At 42.1% G+C, this 20,211-nt stretch overlaps 1 protein-coding gene across 4 annotated transcripts in view; it reads left to right on the forward strand.

Annotated features, from left to right (window-relative positions):
• The window catches only part of LOC307045110 (uncharacterized protein), a 71,310-nt gene extending 53,419 nt beyond the window's left edge, over window positions 1-17,891 (forward strand). Inside the window, exons 2-3 of one of the 4 annotated variants that reach the window (XM_079690617.1) lie at window positions 1,659-1,736; window positions 2,305-3,633. In XM_079690617.1, the coding sequence (XP_079546743.1) occupies window positions 1,659-1,736; window positions 2,305-3,078 (852 nt within the window). In that variant the 3' untranslated portion in view covers window positions 3,079-3,633. Of the gene's footprint in view, window positions 1-1,658; window positions 1,737-2,167; window positions 2,198-2,304 lie in introns of all 4 variants that reach the window. The other 3 variants (XM_079690619.1, XM_079690620.1, XM_079690618.1) reach the window with 3 other exon arrangements.
• The last annotated feature ends 2,320 nt before the right edge of the window (window positions 17,892-20,211 follow it).

The following is a 20,211-nucleotide window of genomic DNA, read 5'->3' on the forward strand; positions in this document are numbered from 1 at the left end:
GTGGCCATGTAATAAGCGGGATAATTTGCAGCGACTTGTTCCTTATGGGGAAAATAACACCCTTCATCCAGATGAGGATCCCTCCGCTACACTTTGGGATCCTGATCGACCGACGAAGCTCCATTAAGATATACATATTTTTGGTGAATTAATGAGTTTAGGCACGTTAATAACGTTTTAATGAAGTTGAATACAGTATATTCATATGTGTCAGTGATTTAATGTCATTCGGCGAACATAAACATAAATGATCGTGGTGAAGATGATGATTAAATTAGGATTAAAAATCGAGAGCCGGGCTGCATTTCCTCCCGTTCGTTTTTTTCGAATAACAAAATTATTTTGTTAAATAACAACATGGTGATGTTTTGTAAATGATTACATGTCTCTTATTTAGCACAGTAGTATGATATCCGTGACATATGGATCTTAACAAAGTTCCGCTGTACATCCAGCATACTGTATCTCACTTTATTTCACATCAGCTCCAGTGTGGAACCCCACTGCACCCCCTGGTGGATCAATGATCCATTGCAGCTGGCTTCATTATAATTACATTTATATATCACGGGGGCGGTCTCAAGTCAAGCTGGAGGTTTTCCCTTGAGTGAGGGCAGATCACGTACCAATCACGGCCCTCGCGTTTCAAACTGTCTGAAATGAATCGCTACATCTGTACAACAAAGTGCATTCAAAACAAAGCCAAGGTGCTTTAAAATAAACATCTAGGCCAGTAGGCCTACAACAAAATAGTGTAAATAAAGACTAAGAGCCAGGCCTCCAACAACAACAAATGCACCTATAAGTTTGGTAACCTAACGTGTTGTTGTGATGACGTAATCAAAACGCAGCGACAAGCACGGCGCGCGACCATGCTCGCGGCTGGCTCACAGCCAACATGTCTGCCGCTTGGAGATATTTCAAAATATCAGAGAAAGAGGCGCGGATTGCGATTTGTAAAACATGTTCAGCTGACATTTCTCGAGGGGGTGTAACTGCAAAGACTTTCACCACTTCGGGATTACTCCACCACTTGAAATCAAAACACCCGGACAAATATGCGGAGTATGATCAACGTAACCCTGTTCTCTGACATTCGGTGATATTTTTTCGGTGCGAAAGCCGAAAGGGCCTTTTTAACCATTTTCGGCCGATAATTTTCGGTGGCCGAATATTCGGTACATCCCTACACTCAAGTATGTCACTGATATCCGATTAACAACAGCATATATGAAATATTCTCAGATTCAGTGGTTTCCTGATTCCGTCCATTCACAACCCAACCTAGGACTGTCTTAACTTAGCATCTCAATGTTATTCCCATAATCAATCATAATTAGGGATGTAATGATAAATCGAATATCGCAGAAAATAAATGTCTCAATACTGTCGTGAGACGGATGAAAAAGATGACAGGAGATGTGATTTGGTTTATTCAGTAAATTAGCTCAGGATAATTGGATGTTCTGTTTATACCTGTTGATGTGAGGCTAATGCAGGATTTGCTAGCTTGATGCTACCGGCATTTAGCGGCAGTGACTCAACAAATTGCCTCTTAAAATCTATCGTCAGCAATGTATGACAAGCAGACTGCTTGTTTAATGTTAGACCCACACCAATAGCTCAATATGATCATAACACGATTGCTTTCATATTAGAGATCAGATGAGGTGGAGCTGCCTCCAGCAATAGAGGATGAGGCAGAGAGAAGCAGCAGCAGCAAAGGGTTGCAGCAGGTATGTTATATGCTGTAGTCAGGTGATTTAAATGTGTCAATGAAAGGAAGAAGTGTAGGCTACATGATAAGAAGGGAATACAGTTTGAATTAAAGTAATACAGTACAGTGCAACACTGTACTGTATTACTTTTGAATGTACAAATACTTTGTTACTGTACGATATCAATAACAATAATCCACAGCTCCTCTCTCTGCTCCAGAGGATAACAAAACATTTTCGGGCCCCGAGCAGCACCATGCCAAGGCAGTAAACCTAGGGGAAACACTGACAAATATAATAAACACAAACAGTTAGTAAAAGTAGTATTTTGTTAACTGAAGGTTTGTATTAACTGAGTTTTTATTTTGTTAACTGTATATTGCATAACATTTATATTATGTTTGGCTCTATGAAACCTGATGTACTTATATGATTCTGTTTTCTTCAAGGTTGTATCTTCCTGGTCGAATGCACTTATTGTAAGTCGCTTTGGATAAAAGCGTCAGCTAAATGCAATGTAATGTAATGTATATGTATTTATGCTTTTTAGATTTACTTTCTCTCGTTCTCTGTCCATCTGTTCTAGAAACCGAAAGGAAGAGAGAGACGTCACAGCTGTCAGCAATGTGACAAATCCTTTACAATATCTGGACATTTAAAGCGCCACCTGCATGTTCATACTGGAGAAAAACCGTACAGCTGTGAAGAGTGTGGGAAAACGTTCACTCAATCTGTTAATCTCAAAACACATCAACGTACTCACACTAGAGAAAAACCGTACAGCTGTGAAGAGTGTGGGCAAACTTTCACTACATCAAGTAATCTCAAAACACATCAGCGTATTCACACGGGAGAGAAACCATATTGGTGTGAAGAGTGTGGGGAAACGTTCACTACATCAGGTAATCTCAAAATACATCATCGTGATCACACAGGAGAGAGACCATATTGGTGTGAAGAGTGTGGGAAAACATTCACTGCATCAGGTGCTCTCAAAAAACATAACCGTATTCACACGGGAGAAAAGCCGTACAGCTGTGAAGAGTGTGGGAAAACTTTTACTCAAAATATTGTGCTCAAAACCCACCAGCTCATCCACACTGGAGAAAAACCATACAGCTGTGAAGAGTGTGGGAAAACATTCACGACATCAGGTGCTCTCAAAAGACATCAACGTATTCATACTGGAGAAAAACCTTACAGCTGTGAAGAGTGTGGGAAAACATTCACAACATCAGGTGATCTCAAATCACATCAACGTATTCATACTGGAGAAAAACCGTACAGCTGTGAAGAGTGTGGAAAAACTTTTTCTCAAAGTTCTAACCTTAAACTCCACAAGCGAATCCACACTGTATAGTTTTGAACGACTATGAGAGCCAAGCTAGCTGTTTCCTCCTCCTGATGTCCTGAGAGCTGTATTGTCATATTTTAAGAGTCTTTCTGAATTGAAGTCTGACTTACAGTTTTTTATGTTCTAACCAGCGCTCACACTATGCCAACACAAGGCCACAGAGATGCTGTGTCTCCCGAATTAATTAACCTTTTAATGGTTCCTGACTTATAAAGAAATGTTTTGCTATGCTGTATTTCAACCATGGTATTGATTTTCTTTTTTTATATTATATCTCAACTGCTAGCCTCGTTAGGCTGCATTGAAGGAATTTAGTTTCACTGTTCATTAATCTGCCTAGTAGTTTCTCCAATAATCTGTTTAGTTAATCAAATGTTGTGACTTTACATTCCGATTGAGATGTTTTTGATAGTTCCTGTTGAGTGGGCAGTCTGTTCTTTTCTAAAAGAAGAACCAATGATAAATGTATCCAGAAAATATTCACGATGTTTTCAGTTTGATTCTGTTTTCTTTTGTTTAAATGGTCAGAATTTACCAAAGTAAAAAGGCCTTAGAAACCGACTCACATCCCTGCATATTTTTTGTGTTTTTGCAGCACATCATAAACATGTAATTCCCTTGTTTTAGGACAGGCAGGTCACTAGGGTTGGGTACCGAAATCCGGTTCCGGTTTGGACACAACTTTCTCCACACAGTGGCTCCGTTTCACAGCCTCATCTTTGTCAACCTTTCTTATGATCTTTCTTTAACACGTAATGAAGGTTATTAAGCGTTTTAGCTCCTATGCTGAATCTGAACAGGAATCGTTAAAATCAAATCAAAAATCTGCGTTTCTCTAACAGTGCTGGAATAGAGGGATATGAAGGATGTCTAAAATGCATGATCTGTTTGGTATTTTGAGTAAAACACATAACAATTCTTATATATCATATATTCATAATATATGCCTAAAAATTACATAATAGGAGACCTTTAAGACATGTTTGGCGGTTTCCGATTTATTGCAATCTGTACAGAGTCCAGTGGGGTGCCTGCCAATTCTGTGGAGTGTCATGTTTAATCGTGTGTGTCCTTAACTTTGTAATGATCTTTTTCTTCCCTTGGGCTCCTGCTTAGTCTTCTACCCCTACATGTTTCTGGATGCTGTAGAGATGCCTTCCTGTATCGCTGAGATCCCAGTATTCTTGCCAAGTTTTTAATGATTATAATAAGGGCTGTACAATTGTTCATACTAGGTAGTTTATTTAGTTAAAAAAAATATACCCGCTGATTTACAGCCGTTTCTTTCCCCATGTTAGTCAATGGGAAAAAGTTGTTTTGGGCCGGGTGACGTCACGGACTGATACGGAAGTTACAGTACCGCCGTTTGGACACAATGAATGTTGGGCACAGTGTCCGGCGCACTTCCTGGGGGCTTGGAGTTGACGCCCACTTTACATGGACGTTGTGAGGAAAGACGTAGTATATTAACGTTCTCCTGACGAGACCTCATCATCTTCGTAATACCTATTGAACTATAGATCCTATACTTCCACTGGACGTGGATTTTAAAAGTACAATATACACTTCTCGCTAGAAATCAAATCAAAAAGCATTTTAATGGTCAAACTATTTTACAATTTAGGATTTTCCAGAGAGGGTTATTTGTGAATATACGACCCTCCGGAGCGTTTGCAATCAACGGGAGCATATTCCGCAAATTGTTTTTTCTTACACGACCACTAGAGGTGCTAAACTTTAAAACCAGGGCTGTCAAACGATTAACATTTTTAATCAGATTAATCACAGCTTAAAAATGTATTAATCATGATTAATCACCATTCGAACTATGTCCAAAATATGCCATTTTTTTATGTATATTGTTGTGGGAATGGAAAGATAAATGAAAGAAGGCGGATATATCCATTTAACATACAGTATGTATGTATGTTTATAACATTGTTCTGTGTGTCAAAATGAAAGACAGCCCACACACCTATCAATTATCAAACCGTGGGGTCTTATTTCGTTACGTGTTGATTTCTATCAACACAGGGGGGTTCTCCAGTGAAGGGGGGGAGTCTCCCTCCGCAGCCAGTTGGCGTAGTTTTGGCACAATTCCGTTGTACAGACCGACGTTAACAGCAGCCCTGTCTGTGCACACGGACACCGACTCTGTCGTCCGGTTATCTAACCGCCTTCTGGAAAAGCTTCACAAGTACGTCGGTACGCAAATGCGCTATGTGACACAAGTGACGGTACGTTGCCGCGCATGCGTACCAGTTACAGTGGGGGGAAAAGGATTTAGTCAGCCACCAATTGTGCAAGTTCTCCCACTTAAAAAGATGAGAGAGGCCTGTAACTTTCATCCTAGGTATACCTCAACTATGAGAGACAAAATGAGAAAAAAAATCCAGAAAATCACTGTCTGATTTTTAAAGAATTTATTTGCAAATTATGGTGTAAAATAAGTATTTGGTCAATAACAAAAGTTAATCTCAATACTTTGCTGTATACCCTTTGTTGGCAATGACAGAGGTCAAACGTTTTCTGTAAGTCTTCACAAGGTTTTCACACACTGTTGCTGGTATTTTGGCCCATTCCTCCATGCAGATCTCCTCTAGAGCAGGGCTTCTCAAACTCCGAACCCTGTGTCCCATTATTAAAAAATAAATAAATTATTATTATTATTTAAAAAAAAAAAAGAATTTCTGATTCTGATGTAAATTAAAGTGGACCTATTATGCTATATTGGAAACATATGTTGTAGGGCCATACCTATACAAAACATGTCTGTGAAGTTTTTTGCTTAAAATACCAAACAGATCACCCATTGTAGCCATGCCTCATACTGCTCAAACACCTCTTTTGCAGCCCTGTTAGAGAAACGCGGATTTTGGGCCCTTAGCTTTAAAAAAATAAAAAGAGGAGGCGGAGCTAATGCCTGATCAGAATTCTACCGGAGATAAAGTTGAATTATGCTGTGATAAAACGCCATCCTGTTCTAAACCACATCAAAGATTACATTTTCTGAAACAGTATGGAGCTCAAATGCTTTTTCTCTTGCGAGTTTATCAAAAGGTGCTCTCCAGTACAGGTTAGCTCTGAGTGTTAGCGACGCTTGCTAATGTAAACAAAGACGAGATTACGTCCAAAACATGTCAGGCATTGTTTCTGATGGCAACTTTGTGTGGGTCCGCCGCCAATTTGACGTCAGATCGGCAGCAAATCTGTACCCGCTCGTTGTACCCCTGTTTTTTTTTTTAAAAGGGTACGGAGGAAAAGAGAGGGTTTTATTGTCTGATGCTGCGTGAGTTCAACATGAACATGAAACACCCTTTAATTTACTGCAACGACATGTTGGGAAACCCCCTCAAGGGGGCCCCATGCGAGCCGAAACTTTGTTGCTCCGCTCCGGGTGGGGGGGGGGACTTTACTGACATTGATCCGGACCATTGACCTTGTATAAAATTCACAAGTGGACCTTTAACAAAAAAGTTTGAGTACCCCTGCTCTAGAGCATCAATGTTTTGGGGGTGTCGCTGGGCAACACGGACTTTCAACTCCCTCCAAAGATTTTCTATTGGGTTGAGATCTGGAGACTGGCTAGGCCACTCCAGGACCTTGAAATGCTTCTTACGAAGCCACTCCTTCGTTGCCCGGGCGGTGTGTTTGGGATCATTGTCATGCTGAAAGACCCAGCCACGTTTCATCTTCAATGCCCTTGCTGATGGAAGGAGGTTGTCACTCAAAATCTCACAATACATGGCCCCATTCATTCTTTCCTTTACACGGATCAGTCGTCCTGGTCCCTTTGCAGAAAAACAGCCCCAAAGCATGATATTTCCACCCCCATGTTTCACAGTAGGTTTGGTGGTCTTTCTCCTCCAAACACGTCTAGTTGAGTTTTTACCAAAAAGTTATATTTTGGTTTCATCTGACCATATGACATTCTCCCAATCCTCTTCTGGATCATCTAAATGCTCTTTAGCAAACTTCAGACGGGCCTGGACATGTACTGGCTTAAGCAGGGGGACACGTCTGACACTGCAGGATTTGAGTCCCTGGCGGCGTAGTGTGTTACTGATGGTAGCCTTTGTTACTTTGGTCCCAGCTCTCTGCAGGTCATTGACTAGGTCCCCCCGTGTGGTTCCGGGATTTTTGCTCACCGTCCTTATGATCATTTTGACCCCACGGGGTGAGATCTTGCGTGGAGCCCCAGATCGAGGGAGATTATCAGTGGTCTTGTATGTCTTCCATTTTCTAATAATTGCTCCCACAGTTGATTTCTTCACACCAAGCTGCTTACCTATTGCAGATTCAGTCTTCCCAGCCTGGTGCAGGTCTACAATTTTGTTTCTGGTGTCCTTTGACGGCTCTTTGGTCTTGGCGATAGTGGAGTTTGGAGTGTAAGTAAGTAAGTAAGTAAAAGTTTATTTCTAAAGCACCCCTCCCAGCACGAATGCACAGAGTGCTGTACAAAATATAGCAGTCAAAACAATTAGGCCAATATGGCACTAAGGCATAATAATAACAAAGCATAACATGACAGGAAAATAGAATAAAAACTTAAAAACAATATACAAACATGAAACCAAGTGCAAGAGGACCAGTGATCGACAGTGACAGGACAGTGACGTGATGAACGGCCTAAGACTGCTCAAACGCCTGCTTAAATAAGTGCGTCTTTAGGTGTCCCTTGAACAGGTTGAGGGAGAATTGAGTGTGAATGTTTGAGGTTGTGGACAGGTGTCTTTTATACTGATAACGAGTTCAAACAGTTGCCATTAATACAGTTAACAAGTGGAGGACAGAGGAGGCTCTTAAAGAAGAAGTTACAGGTCTGTGAGAGCCAGAAATCTTGTTAGTTTGTAAGCGACCAAATACTTATTTTACCGAGGAACTTACCAATTCATTCATTAAAAATCAGACAATGTGATTTTCTGGATTTTTTTTTTTCTCATTTTGTCTCTCATAGTTGAGGTGTACCTAGGATGAAAATTACAGGCCTCTTATCTTTTTAAGTGGGAAAACTTGCACAATTGGTGGCTGACTAAATACTTTTTTGCTCCACTGTATGTGCACCCCTGTACTACAGCAAAAGTATTCTCCGTCGGGACTTCCTGAAACAACACCACGCCATTATCTTGATTCTGATTGGCCAGAAGACATTATCAAAGATGTTCTATTGAGAAGACGATCAGTACGTGACAAAAGTTTTCAAAACCGTTTCTGGTCTGCGGTATTTCCAGACAAGTGGCTACTGAAATCAATCTTACTAACTGCTGTCTGTGCAATTCTCGGCGCGAGTTGGCGGACTTTATTTGGCTTACTTTAACATCATTTTTCATGGTGGGGCTAAGCCATTTCTTGGTATGGGTTTAGCCTACCCCAGCCATACCCTGGCGCTGCCACTGGTGGGATGTATGGGGCGGGCCATTCTGCACATGCGTTAAATGCATTAAATATTTTAACAAAATTCATTCAAATTAATTACTGCCGTTAACGCGATAATTTTGACAGCATTATTTCAAATGTGACTATAGGTCGTAATAAGCTGCTGAACAATTGACCTATTTGGTCGTTTTTTGGAGGAGGACAGGCTGGTGCGTGGCAGTGGCGGCGCTAGGGGGTGCTGAAGCACCCCCATGAAATGTATGTCTTTTTTTCTTTTTTATGGGAGAAATTCATAATTTGAAAAAGGATTGATTCGAAAATAATATGCTACAGTACAAGTAGCCTACTTCTGTTTCTCTGTGTTTCATTCAAGCTTTGCTCTATGTGTGTGGGACCAGCCATTTTGTGTGCGTGCGTGAGAGAGAGAGAGAGAGAGAGAGAGAGAGCACACCGGTACCGGAGATCGTTGTGGTTAGCATCTGGTGTTAGCTATGCTAACGGGTATAAGGAGATAACAGTAGTCTCAGTTATCTCAGTGGGTCTCAAACGGTTTGGTCACGATTAATGTAAATAAGTAGGCTATGTACAAGGCACACCTTTTTATATGATGATTTATAGGTATAAAAAAATAAGAGCATAAATAAAAAACAGTTATGAAATACTATATTACAGTAAAACCTGAATACAGTTTAAAAGGGGAGTGATTTGTAAAATGTCCATAAAGAAATAGAAAATCGGTTTACAGTTCTGTTTCCAGCCTGTCCTCCTACAAAAAACGACCATAGAGGTCGATTGTTCAGCAGCTTAATACGATCCAGAGTCACGTTTTAAAGTGTAGCATCTCAAGTGGTCGTGTAAGAAACGACATGCTCCCGTTGATTGCAAACGCTCCGGAGATTATTTTATTCACAAATAACCCTCTCTGGAAAATCCTAAATTGTGCAATAGTTTGGCCATTAAAATGCTTTTTGATTCGATTTCTAGCGAGAAGTGTATATTGTACTTTTATAATCTACGTCCAGTGGAAGTGTAGGATCTATAGTTTGATAGATATTACGAAGATGATTTGAGGTCTCGCCAGGAGAACGTGTATATGCGGCAGCTTCCATGTAAAGTTAGCGTCAACCCTCACGGGGTGAAAACAGTAGCTTCAACAGTAGCGGTCTCGAAGCTTTCAAATAAAAAACTGAAGTATTCCCCTCACTGTCAAATGATTACACAGTGATATCTGCATTACTCATCAACTCAAAAACACCAGATTATCCTTGTTAATTACACAACATTGATTTGGTTTAAATTGTTTACAATGCTTTTGTATTTTTCCCCTTCGATTCGGAGAAACAAATATTTTTTCGGAGTTTAGGAAATCAGATCAAATCAAAAGGCTGGTAATATTTCTCCATTTCAACCTCTGTTCTTCTACTTCTTTGCCTTTATTTACAGCCAAAGCCTAAACTAACAACTTCTGGCCAAACTACGCTTTGATTAGCCAGATGTATTTGCTCAAAACCTGTTTTCTTTGCGAAAGTTATCTCCACATTTGAATGGACCCACACCTGTATATGTATAACATCTTCACAGCTTAAACAGCACTACTGCAACACTGTCGGACTCAATGGGCGGTTTAAAACAAGAAGTATCAACCCAGTCTCACATCTAAACGTGTAATAACTACGTTGGTCCACAACTTGGGACGTAGTATTTCTACAAAAACGTCTCTGAAATTGTAGGATCCCTACGTTTTTTTCACCATTCATTTCCAATGGCTTGCGTCTGTCACGTGATCTTCAAATTTCTCTCCGCATAAATAAAAACATTGCCGACCTTCGTTTTATTCTCGGTGGAAAATGACTATTTTAAGGTTAGTTTTGCCATTAAAATGCGTTTTGATGTTATTTGATGCGAGAAATGTGAGTTTTTATTTCAGATTATGTGTGCAGTGGATGCACATGATCTTTAGTTTGCTAGTTATTACGAAGAGTACTTCAGGAAATTGTGTACATACAACGTGTTCATTGTTACCAAGGTGGTTGCTAGGGACGATGCTATCGATATTATTTTCTGTTATGTTGTGTAACTGTTTAATGGTGTTATCTTTATTGCTATTTCTTTATTGCGTCAATTTATAGTGTTGGTCCACAGCGCAAACGTATTAGTTTAACAAAATAGATAGATACGTTATTTTCCCCTGTGCAATTCTCCAACCCAGTCTCACATCTCACATCACATCGTCGTAAGCAATACCGGAAACAGATGTAGGCAAGATCCTCAGCTCGATGATTGGATGGTTTAGCCGCAATGCACATTGGGAGATGGTGTTTATGTGATATGAAATCCGAAAACATTTTTTAAAAATAAAATAATACTTTATTCCGAGTGTGCTTGCTTTTCTCTTTGAAAGTCATCACATAACGGCATTGTAATACACGGTTCGGCTGCATTAAATATTCCATATCTGCTGTAGTTCTCTATTTATAGAGCCCTGATGAGAAGACTTCATAACAACTGGTGTAATAACGGCATCATCATTGACCATCACTGCTCTCCTGACCTGGAGTTCATGTCGGTTAAATGCCGCCCGTTCTTTCTACCTAGAGAACTAACTGTAGTGATTGTCACGGCTGTATATATACCACCACAAGCTAATGTCAACACTGCATTCTCCCTCCTGCTAAACACCATCAACCACCAACAGCAAGCTCACCCCGATGGCGGTCACATTGTTGCAGGAGATTTCAATAAGGCCAACCTAAAATCTGTCCTGCCTAACTTCTACCAGCATGTCAAGTGTCCGACCAGAGGGAAAAACACTCTTGATCATGTGTACTCCAACATCAAGCACGCATACAGAGCCATACCTCTCCCCCACCTAGGCCTGTCAGATCATATCTCCCTGACCCCTGCATACACCCCCCTTAGACTGAGAACAAGTCCAACCAGAAAGTCTGTTACAACCTGGCCTGAGGATGCACTTGCTCAGCTTCAAGACTGCTTTGAATACACCCAGTGGGATGTATTTGAACACCAGGACCAGGACCTGGCAACCTACACAGAGACGGTACTGTCCTACATTAAAGGTGACCTATCATGCAAAATGCACTTTTGTACGTCTTGTATACATGAATATGTGTCCCCGGTTTTCCAGGGAACTCACCAAGTGTCAGAAAACACAACACACTCTATTTTCCTCCATACCCAAATCTCTTAAAAAGGGGCTGCAACGGATCTGATACAGACTGATCCAGATTTGAACACTTCTATGACGTCACAGAAGTTGCACTACGGCTATTGGGCCAACTCCACCAATAAGGAAGAGACAGCCACGGACATTGCCGTTCGAATGCGCTGGAGACGCTGTAGTACATGCCAGGCCTGTAGATGGTGCTGTTCTCACAGAATCAGCCCATGACAAGACACTGTTAAATTGAGCGAAATGAGGAATGGCTAAAATGCATGATCTGTTTGGTATTTTGAAAAATAAAAAGTATAAATATGCCTTATATCCTATTCAAATATAGCATGATAGGTCCACTATGGTCAAAAGCATCAGGGTTTTCCCAAACCAGAAACCCTGGATGACTGGTCGGCAGTGTTACAAAGTAACACGTTACTGTAACGCAACTACTTTTTGCGGTAACTAATAGCGTTACTAGTTACCTATTCCCATGAAGTAACGTCGTTATAGTTACTGTGATTTAAATGGGTGCGTTACTGCGTTACATTATGTGACCAAACCGAATCTCCCTGCGGATGTAACTTACAGGCGAATACAGCGATGTCCTCTCACAGCACCATGGAAAGTGAAAGTAACCAGAGAGGAGTGATGATTGGTTAACGCGGGGTAACATTTCAGGGTAAGCCAATCAGAGACAGAGCTGGGCGGGTCTTGCCTTATGGGGAAAATACACACGAACACTTGCTAATGCTAACACAGACACACACGGCAACGCTCACCACCACCAGCACACACACACACAATGGCAGATGCAAGAATCAGCGAGAGCAGCAGCGCATTTACAACTTGGAGATATAACCACTATTTTCAACTTGTGGGGAGAAAGGACGCAAAAGATATTACGGTCAAATGTAAACTGTGCGCAGGACAGAAAGTATTGTCTTACTGTGCCACAGAACAACACAAACATTTGTATTTTTATTGTTGTTATTTTTAAAGTAAAGTAACGTGTCACTAGTTACTTTTATAATTTAGTAACTAATAAAGTAACTAGTTACTTTTTGAGAGCAGTAACTATAACTATTACTAGTTACTTTTTAAAAGTAACTTGCCTAACAATGCTGGCCGGGTCCGCATGCTGCTCAAGGCCCGTGACTCAGCCTTCAGGTCAGGGGACAGACTCTCTACAGTGCTGCTCGAGCCAACCTGAGGAGAGGAATTACAAAAGCCGAGACAGACTACAAAATAAGGATTGAGGACCACCTCACAAGCAACAACCCTAGGCAGGTGTGGCAGGGCATTAATAACATAACCAACTAAAGGGGGTGTGACACGGCAACTGGGGACTCAAGCGTGTCGCTAGCAGAGGAACTGAACTGCTTCTTTGCTCGCTTTGAGACACCAAAGCAGCAATCAGCAACTCCACCCCAGCCCCCAACCGCCTCCAGCACCCCCCCACTTACTGTGGAGGAGCATGATGTGAGATGGGTGCTCAAAGCAGTGAACCCCAGGAAGGCTGCTGGTCCAGATGGAGTACCTGAGAAGGTGCTCAGAGCGTGTGCCAACCAGCTCTCACAGGTCTTCACCAGCATTTTTAATCTCTCCCTGAAACTCGCTCTTATCCCACCTTGCCTTAAAACTGCCACTATCATTCCTGTTCCTAAGAAAGCAACCACAGATAGCCTTAATGACTACCGCCCCATTGCACTCACACTTGTGATCATGAAGTGTTTTGAGAGGCTGGTGTTACATCACATAATGGCCTGCCTTCCCCCCACCCTCGACCCACACCAGTTTGCCTACAGAGCAAATAGATCCACTGAAGAGGCCATAGCCATAGCTCTCCACTCTGCACTGAGCCACCTGGAGCATCGTGCTACGTCAGCTTGCTATTTATTGACTACAGCTCAGCGTTCAACACAATCATCCCGGACATTCTAGTTTACAAACTATCATACCTAGGCCTTCCCCCACCCACCTGTTCCTGGATCAAAGATTTCCTCACTAACCGCCCCCAGCATGTGAGACTTGGCTCCCATCAATCCTCCACCCGCACTCTCAGCACCGGCTCTCCTCAAGGCTGTGTGCTGAGCCCTCTCCTGTACTCGCTCTACACCCACGACTGCAGTCCAGCCCACCCAGAGAACATCATCATCAAGTTGGCTGACGACACCACTGTGGTGGGGCTCATCTCAGGAGGAGACGAGTCGGCCTACAGAAGTGAGGTACTGAAGCTCTCAGCGTGGTGTTCAGTGAACAACATGGCACTGAACCCCACAAAAACCAAAGAGATCATCGTAGACTTCAGGAGGAATACTACCGAGCTCGCTCCCCTCGGCATTAACGGCGAGTGTGTGGAGAGGGTCCACACCTTCAAGTTCCTCGGCGTCCTCATCACCATCAACCTTTCCTGGAAGGACAACACCACAGCTGTCATCAAGAAGGCCCAGCAGCGTCTGCACTTCCTGAGGGTGCTCAGGAAGAACAACTTGGCCCCTAAGCTGCTGGTGACCTTCTACCGCTCTACCATCGAGATCCTATTGACATACTGCATCACAGTGTGGTACGCCAGCTGCACTGAGGCCGACAGGATGAGGCTCCAGAGAGTCGTAAAAGCAGCACAGAGGATCATCGGCTGCCCTCTCCCCTCCCTGATGGACATTTACACCTCCCGCTGCCGCAGTAGAGCCAAACACATTATCAAGGACAGCTCAAACCCCGGCTTTCACCTGTTCAACCTGCTGCCCTCCGGCAGGTGCTACAGGTGTATCACATCCAAAACAGACAGACTCAAAGACAGTTTTTTCACAAGAGCCATCATTGCTCTTAACACCTGAAATCATGTGAATCAATGTGACTCTGTACATATATACATATATATCATTACTATTATTATTATTATTTATTACATTACAGATTTTATTTTTATACTCCTGGAAATAATTACTGCACTGTATTCCTTATTCCTAAGTATGTATGCTGCGCGTATTTTGTTGTCTTATGTTATGATGTTTTTGTTTTTGCTTTGATGGCACCCATGAAAGGGAGAAGCATTTATTATTATCTCATTGTACATGTAAAATGACATTAAACGATTCTATTCTATTCTAGACAAACAGGAAGAACTGCCGCAAAAACTAAAAATGTGACGTGGATCATAAATATATAGCAATTAAACAACATCTTACATTTCTTTTCACACAATACGTCTCCTTGCAGTATCAACACTAATTCGGCTGACTTTTATATTTGATCCAATTGGTAGATAGGCTGTGTTTACACCAGGGATGGGCAACTTGGATGGTGGTGGGGGCCACATAATGCATGTACTAGCCACCAGAGGGCCGCAGATTCACTTGGAACACACACACATTATTAACAAATTAAGTCTGACATCTTCATTGACATTTTATAATCTTTCAGGGAGCATCCTCTAATAAGCTCACTAAACAAATATCAGTTCACAGAAATGTTATTTAATTTTTACAAGTGGCATGTTTGAACAGGTTATTTAACAGTGGAATAAAACTATTTTATACAATTGGAAAGCAAGGAAAAAATGTGTTTGCATTAAGATTAACCATTAAGATGACATAAACATGAAGTCATGAACACTAACCCAGACATTAGTTGTCTAACTTGAACCTAGCTAAGACACTTGTAGCCTTTCTCTGCTGACGCAGAATAGAGTGGCGAAGTCCCTCCCTTTCCGGTGGACCTCCATGGGACCTTATTGCGGAAAAATTATGTATTGAAGTTAATGGAGAGAGAAAGATTATCTTTCGATCCCGTTTGAATTGTGCCACGAATTACACATATGATGTTTGTAAATTGAAAAGATAATTTTGCAAGTCAAAAAAAATAAAATTGTGTCGCAAAACTGTGAAGTAACACATTTGTTTGTGTGAAACGCTCAATGAACTACATCTCTGGTCTCGCAGAACAACACATGTCACCAAGATGGCTGTCACTACTGTCTTGTCAACAAAACGATTGACTACCCTCACTATCACCACAATGAAACAAGTCCAGAAGAATGTCATGCAAAGCTGCCTGCCTGCCTTCCTTTGATTCTCTCTGACTGCCTGGTCTTTTTAATGTTTAATGTCAACCATTTGTGCAGATAGCATGAAGTAGAAAAGATCGGCGATCGCCGATGCTAGCGTTAGCGTTAGCCTTTCTCCCCCGGGCTTAAATTGTGTATTATAGAATGATCACACCGGTGACAGTACTCTTCAAAGGGTTCACGAAATATGACGACTACTCTTACGGCCCCTACACATGGCGGCGTGCGTTGCCGCTTCAACGCTTCTGCCCATTCACTTTGAATGGGGTGACGTCACGATTCGCCGAACTGCATTGTGGGAGCAAAGCTTGGTCCGGGGCGGGAGATTCATGTGATTGGTTGTTGGTCGAGTTTCAGCCCCCCCCGCCGGCATGCGACAACGCACGCCGCCGTGTGTAGGGGCCGTTACTGTTTAACATTTTGGGTTACTTAATGTTACTCCATATTAAGGCTAATAAAAATGACAAGGCTGTAATGCTAACTAACGTGCCACTCCTGGTCCTTTCATCAGACGGCAAGCGAAAGAACGAGCAAGACCCATTGCTGGTATGATAACAACCTGGTACTAAGCACACAGGCATCTTGTTAAAGTTATCTTATCTTAGCCAGCACCATATAGATAGATTATATCTATATGGCGCTGATCTTACTATCTCTTAGTGGATGAAAACAATTGCGACAATTTACTCTGGGATTTGTAGTCTTTCTAGTTGCATATTTTTCATATTTCCACAGTTTTACGACAAACTGTGACTTTTTTGACATGGAAATTATTTTGTAAGATTGACAAACATCATATGTGTAATTCATGGCACAATTCAAATGGGATCGAAAGATACGTTCTCTCTCTCCATTGACTTCAATACATTATTTTTCCGAAATAAGGTCCCATGGACCGGAAGTAGATGGGCGTGACTTCGCCACTCTATAAGGGGAATGTCAACACAGACACCTGTATACCCGCACTCTGCTGTTCCTCAGCGCCGCTTCCCCTCCCTCCCGCTGAAATTATAAATGAAAAGCGTATAGTAATCATAGATAACACGGGTCCGTTACAGTTTGTTTTCATCTGATTTCAAATAAACATGTCTTGGTTTTTAGAATATTAAACTTGTTTCGCCCAGGCATGGCAACAGCCGGTGTTTCGGCTTTCGAGTGTTTCCCGGGAAAAAAACACAATACACACAAACACGTCACAGATTATTTTGTAGTATTTTGCTGCCGAACGAAATCATGTACGCAGCTCGCGACGTAACTATTAGTCTAGTGGACAATATCAGTACTATAAGTTAAAAAATAAAAATAAATATTATTTTTTAATTAATTACGTTGTTTATAAATGTATCTGAGGGCCGCATGCGGCCCCCGGACCACTATTTGCCCATCCCTGATTTACACCATAATGGTGCACAGCTGATAGAAAGGGACACCTAGTGGTTAAAGCACGTTATTGAATTTTATTATTTATATTATTAGATATTAATAGGATCCCTATAAAGCAGGGGTAGCCAACATGGTGCCCGCAGGGGCAACGTGAGTCGCCCGCCGGGCATGTTCTAAAAAGAGCTCGCCAAGCAAATCCAAAATGTATAAAATACACAAAACAAAAAAGGAAATGTAATTAAAAGAATCTACCATAAACGAAACCTAAATCATTAGCCGCATTCACACCGCAGGACTTTCCCTGGTACTTTGGTTCTTTAGTTCCGTTAGTACCAATAATGTCGCGTTCACACCGTCGGGACTACTCAGTGCAGGGAACTCTTTTGGCAATTTTCAGTCCCTGCTAGAGAGGTGGTACGAACCTGGTGATAAAAGGGTGCCAATTTCTATTCTATTTCTATTGGCTGAGCGAATTGCAAACCACGCCCCCCGTTAGACTCTGAATTTTTTTTGTTAGGCAGCCATTTCTTTCCTCGCTACAATATGGGCTTCCATACTACAAAACCACATCCAAACCTGAGCGAGTAGTTTTTTTGTACTTTAAAGCAGTTATGACCACACGTACAGCAATACCGGAGCGGTGGAATGATGAGGAAGTGTCGGCGCTTCTGGCAATTTACTCTGAGGACGGGATGCAGCAGCTTCTACAGAAAGCAGTTCCCAACTCCAAATGTTTTGAGCGATGTTCGCAAAAGCTACTTGAGCGGCGTGATGCCGTTATTGTTATGTCTTGACTGTGCAATAAAACAAAGAAACTGGCGAAGCTTTATTTATTGTGTCCAACCCCAAATTTGCAGAATAGAAGAATGTGAGTGCAGACAGGTGTCGGTGGTTGAATTTATCTACAATGTTGCAACCTTGTGCAGCAATGGCAGGGGCAGAAACACAAGTCTTACACACATAAACACAACTAATTTATTATGTCATTTGTTTTAGATAAATAAGGGAAAAACACCAAACAACGGTTAATGTCCTTTTCCAAAATCAGCCTGAGGGGGTAATATATAATAAATACATAAAGATAAAGTCCATTGTTATAATGGGGTATTTTATTTGTAAATTACCCTTATAACCCAGCCTCATGGTGCACATGATTCTTTGCTTGGACATTTTGTAGGTTTGAGTCGTTTGAGCTCGGATTCTAGTAGGGACATAAAGTAACACGTATCTTAGGAAGATATGAACTTCATCTTGGTGAAGTTGATGCTGAATTCACTATTTAGTAGATAATCATGTGACACTTTATCTTTGCACTACGGTCTGTCTGCTGAGCCTACCTATTATATATATATATATATATATATATATATATATATATATTATATATATATATATATATATATATATATTATATATCATGTACAGCGGGTGGGCTTTATACCCCCTCCCCCGTGTAGTTCTTCTTCTCTCGTTTTTTTTTTTACTCGCCGTGAAGTGGTTTTGCGGCCTGCCATTAAACCCAGAGAAGAAGAAGACGAAGTGACGTCAGCGTAATCTTGCCTCAGGGAAAGTACTGTGGTGTGAATGCGATTGGCACTAGCCCCCTGGCGGATTCAGTGCCGTGGTACTTTAGTGCCGGCACTAAAGTACGGCAAGTCCTGTGGTGTGAAAGCGGCTATAGTGAACTCTATCTACTTACTACAACTCTACATCTATTTAATACCTCTCCCCCCCACCCCCACAATAAATATCGACCTATCATCACGTTCTTGCTTGATTTGCGGGACCAGCGTTGCAGTCGGGAAGAAAAGCAATGTGGCACCTCCCTGCTTCATAAGGAGTTTGACCGTGATTTTCCTTCTGGCAGAATCTACACAACACATCAGCCCCATTGAACAGCCTAGTCGTGCCAGCCTATACAACACATGAGGGGCAGAGGTTTACTCTTGTGTGTTGCACCTTGCATATATATGTGACGCACACACACGCATGGCGTAATTTCCACTGGGGACAGGGGGGACATGTCCCCCGCACTTTTGGAAATCCCGTTTGTGTCCCCCCACTTTACAAATATGTTTATTATAATTGTTTTAAACGCAAGCTGTCATCGCCACGGAGGAGCATACAGCCTCTGTGAGCGAGAGAGAGAGAGAGAGAGAGAGAGAGAGAGAGAGAGAGAGAGAGAGAGAGAGAGAGAGAGAGAGAGAGAGAGAGAGAGAGAGAGAGAGAGAGAGAGAGAGAGAGAGAGAGAGAGAGAGAGCTAGGGAGAGTTCAGAGCAGGAGCTTGAAAAGCACCGGGTTTTCCTCTTGACACCGCAGCGGAGCAGCCTCTTAGCTCCGGAATCCGGTTCGTTTCAAGCACCATAAAACTGTCCGGCCAGAGCAAAAGCACCACATACGTCACGCTTACGTCGAGGCGGGGGGCAGGGGCAGGGGCAGGGGCAGGGGCGGGATCAACTCCTGAACAACAACCAAAAGCCCGCATTTTATCCAGTTTGGATATGATGAAGAAACTTAACAAGCAGCAGTGGTCCACTGAGTGGTACACTGAAGAGACCAGCTACCTACTGGGAATCTGGTCTTCCGAAGAGGTACAGAGGAAGCTGGAGCACAATCGGCCATTGTTGTTGTTGTCGGTGTCAGCTGTGAGGGGTTTCCACGGGCTTTGGCTTTATGAAGCAGGCACGCAAACGGTTACGTCATGATGCAAACGATGACGCAATGACGCAGCACCATTCTGACTCTGGGCAGTGTGAAAAGAGCCGGAGCTAGACCGAAGAACCGGTTCTGAACCTGAAAAGCTCTAGCAAGGAGCTTGAACCGGAGTTGCGTTGGTTTGAATGACGTAATTGTGCACCAGATTGATGCATTTCACTTCAACATTTAAAAGAAAATCTTCCATGCATGCCCCCGGAACCCCCTAGAGGAGGTGAGGTCCGCCCCCAAATAAAGTAGGTTAAAATAATTAAATTGCATACATGTTCTTTTAGTGAACACTACAAACGGGTCCCACAGACCCAAACAGCACACAAAGGTTAAAGGTCAGCATATAATAATGTTAAAATGTGCTAAATATATACACTGCAAAAAACAACAAAAAAGAGGAGTAAAAGTAGCACTCGACTTGTTTTATTTTTTG

The sequence above is a fragment of the Notothenia rossii genome (assembly GCF_949606895.1).
Source record: "Notothenia rossii genome assembly, chromosome: 6".
Classification (NCBI taxonomy): Eukaryota; Metazoa; Chordata; class Actinopteri; order Perciformes; family Nototheniidae; genus Notothenia; species Notothenia rossii.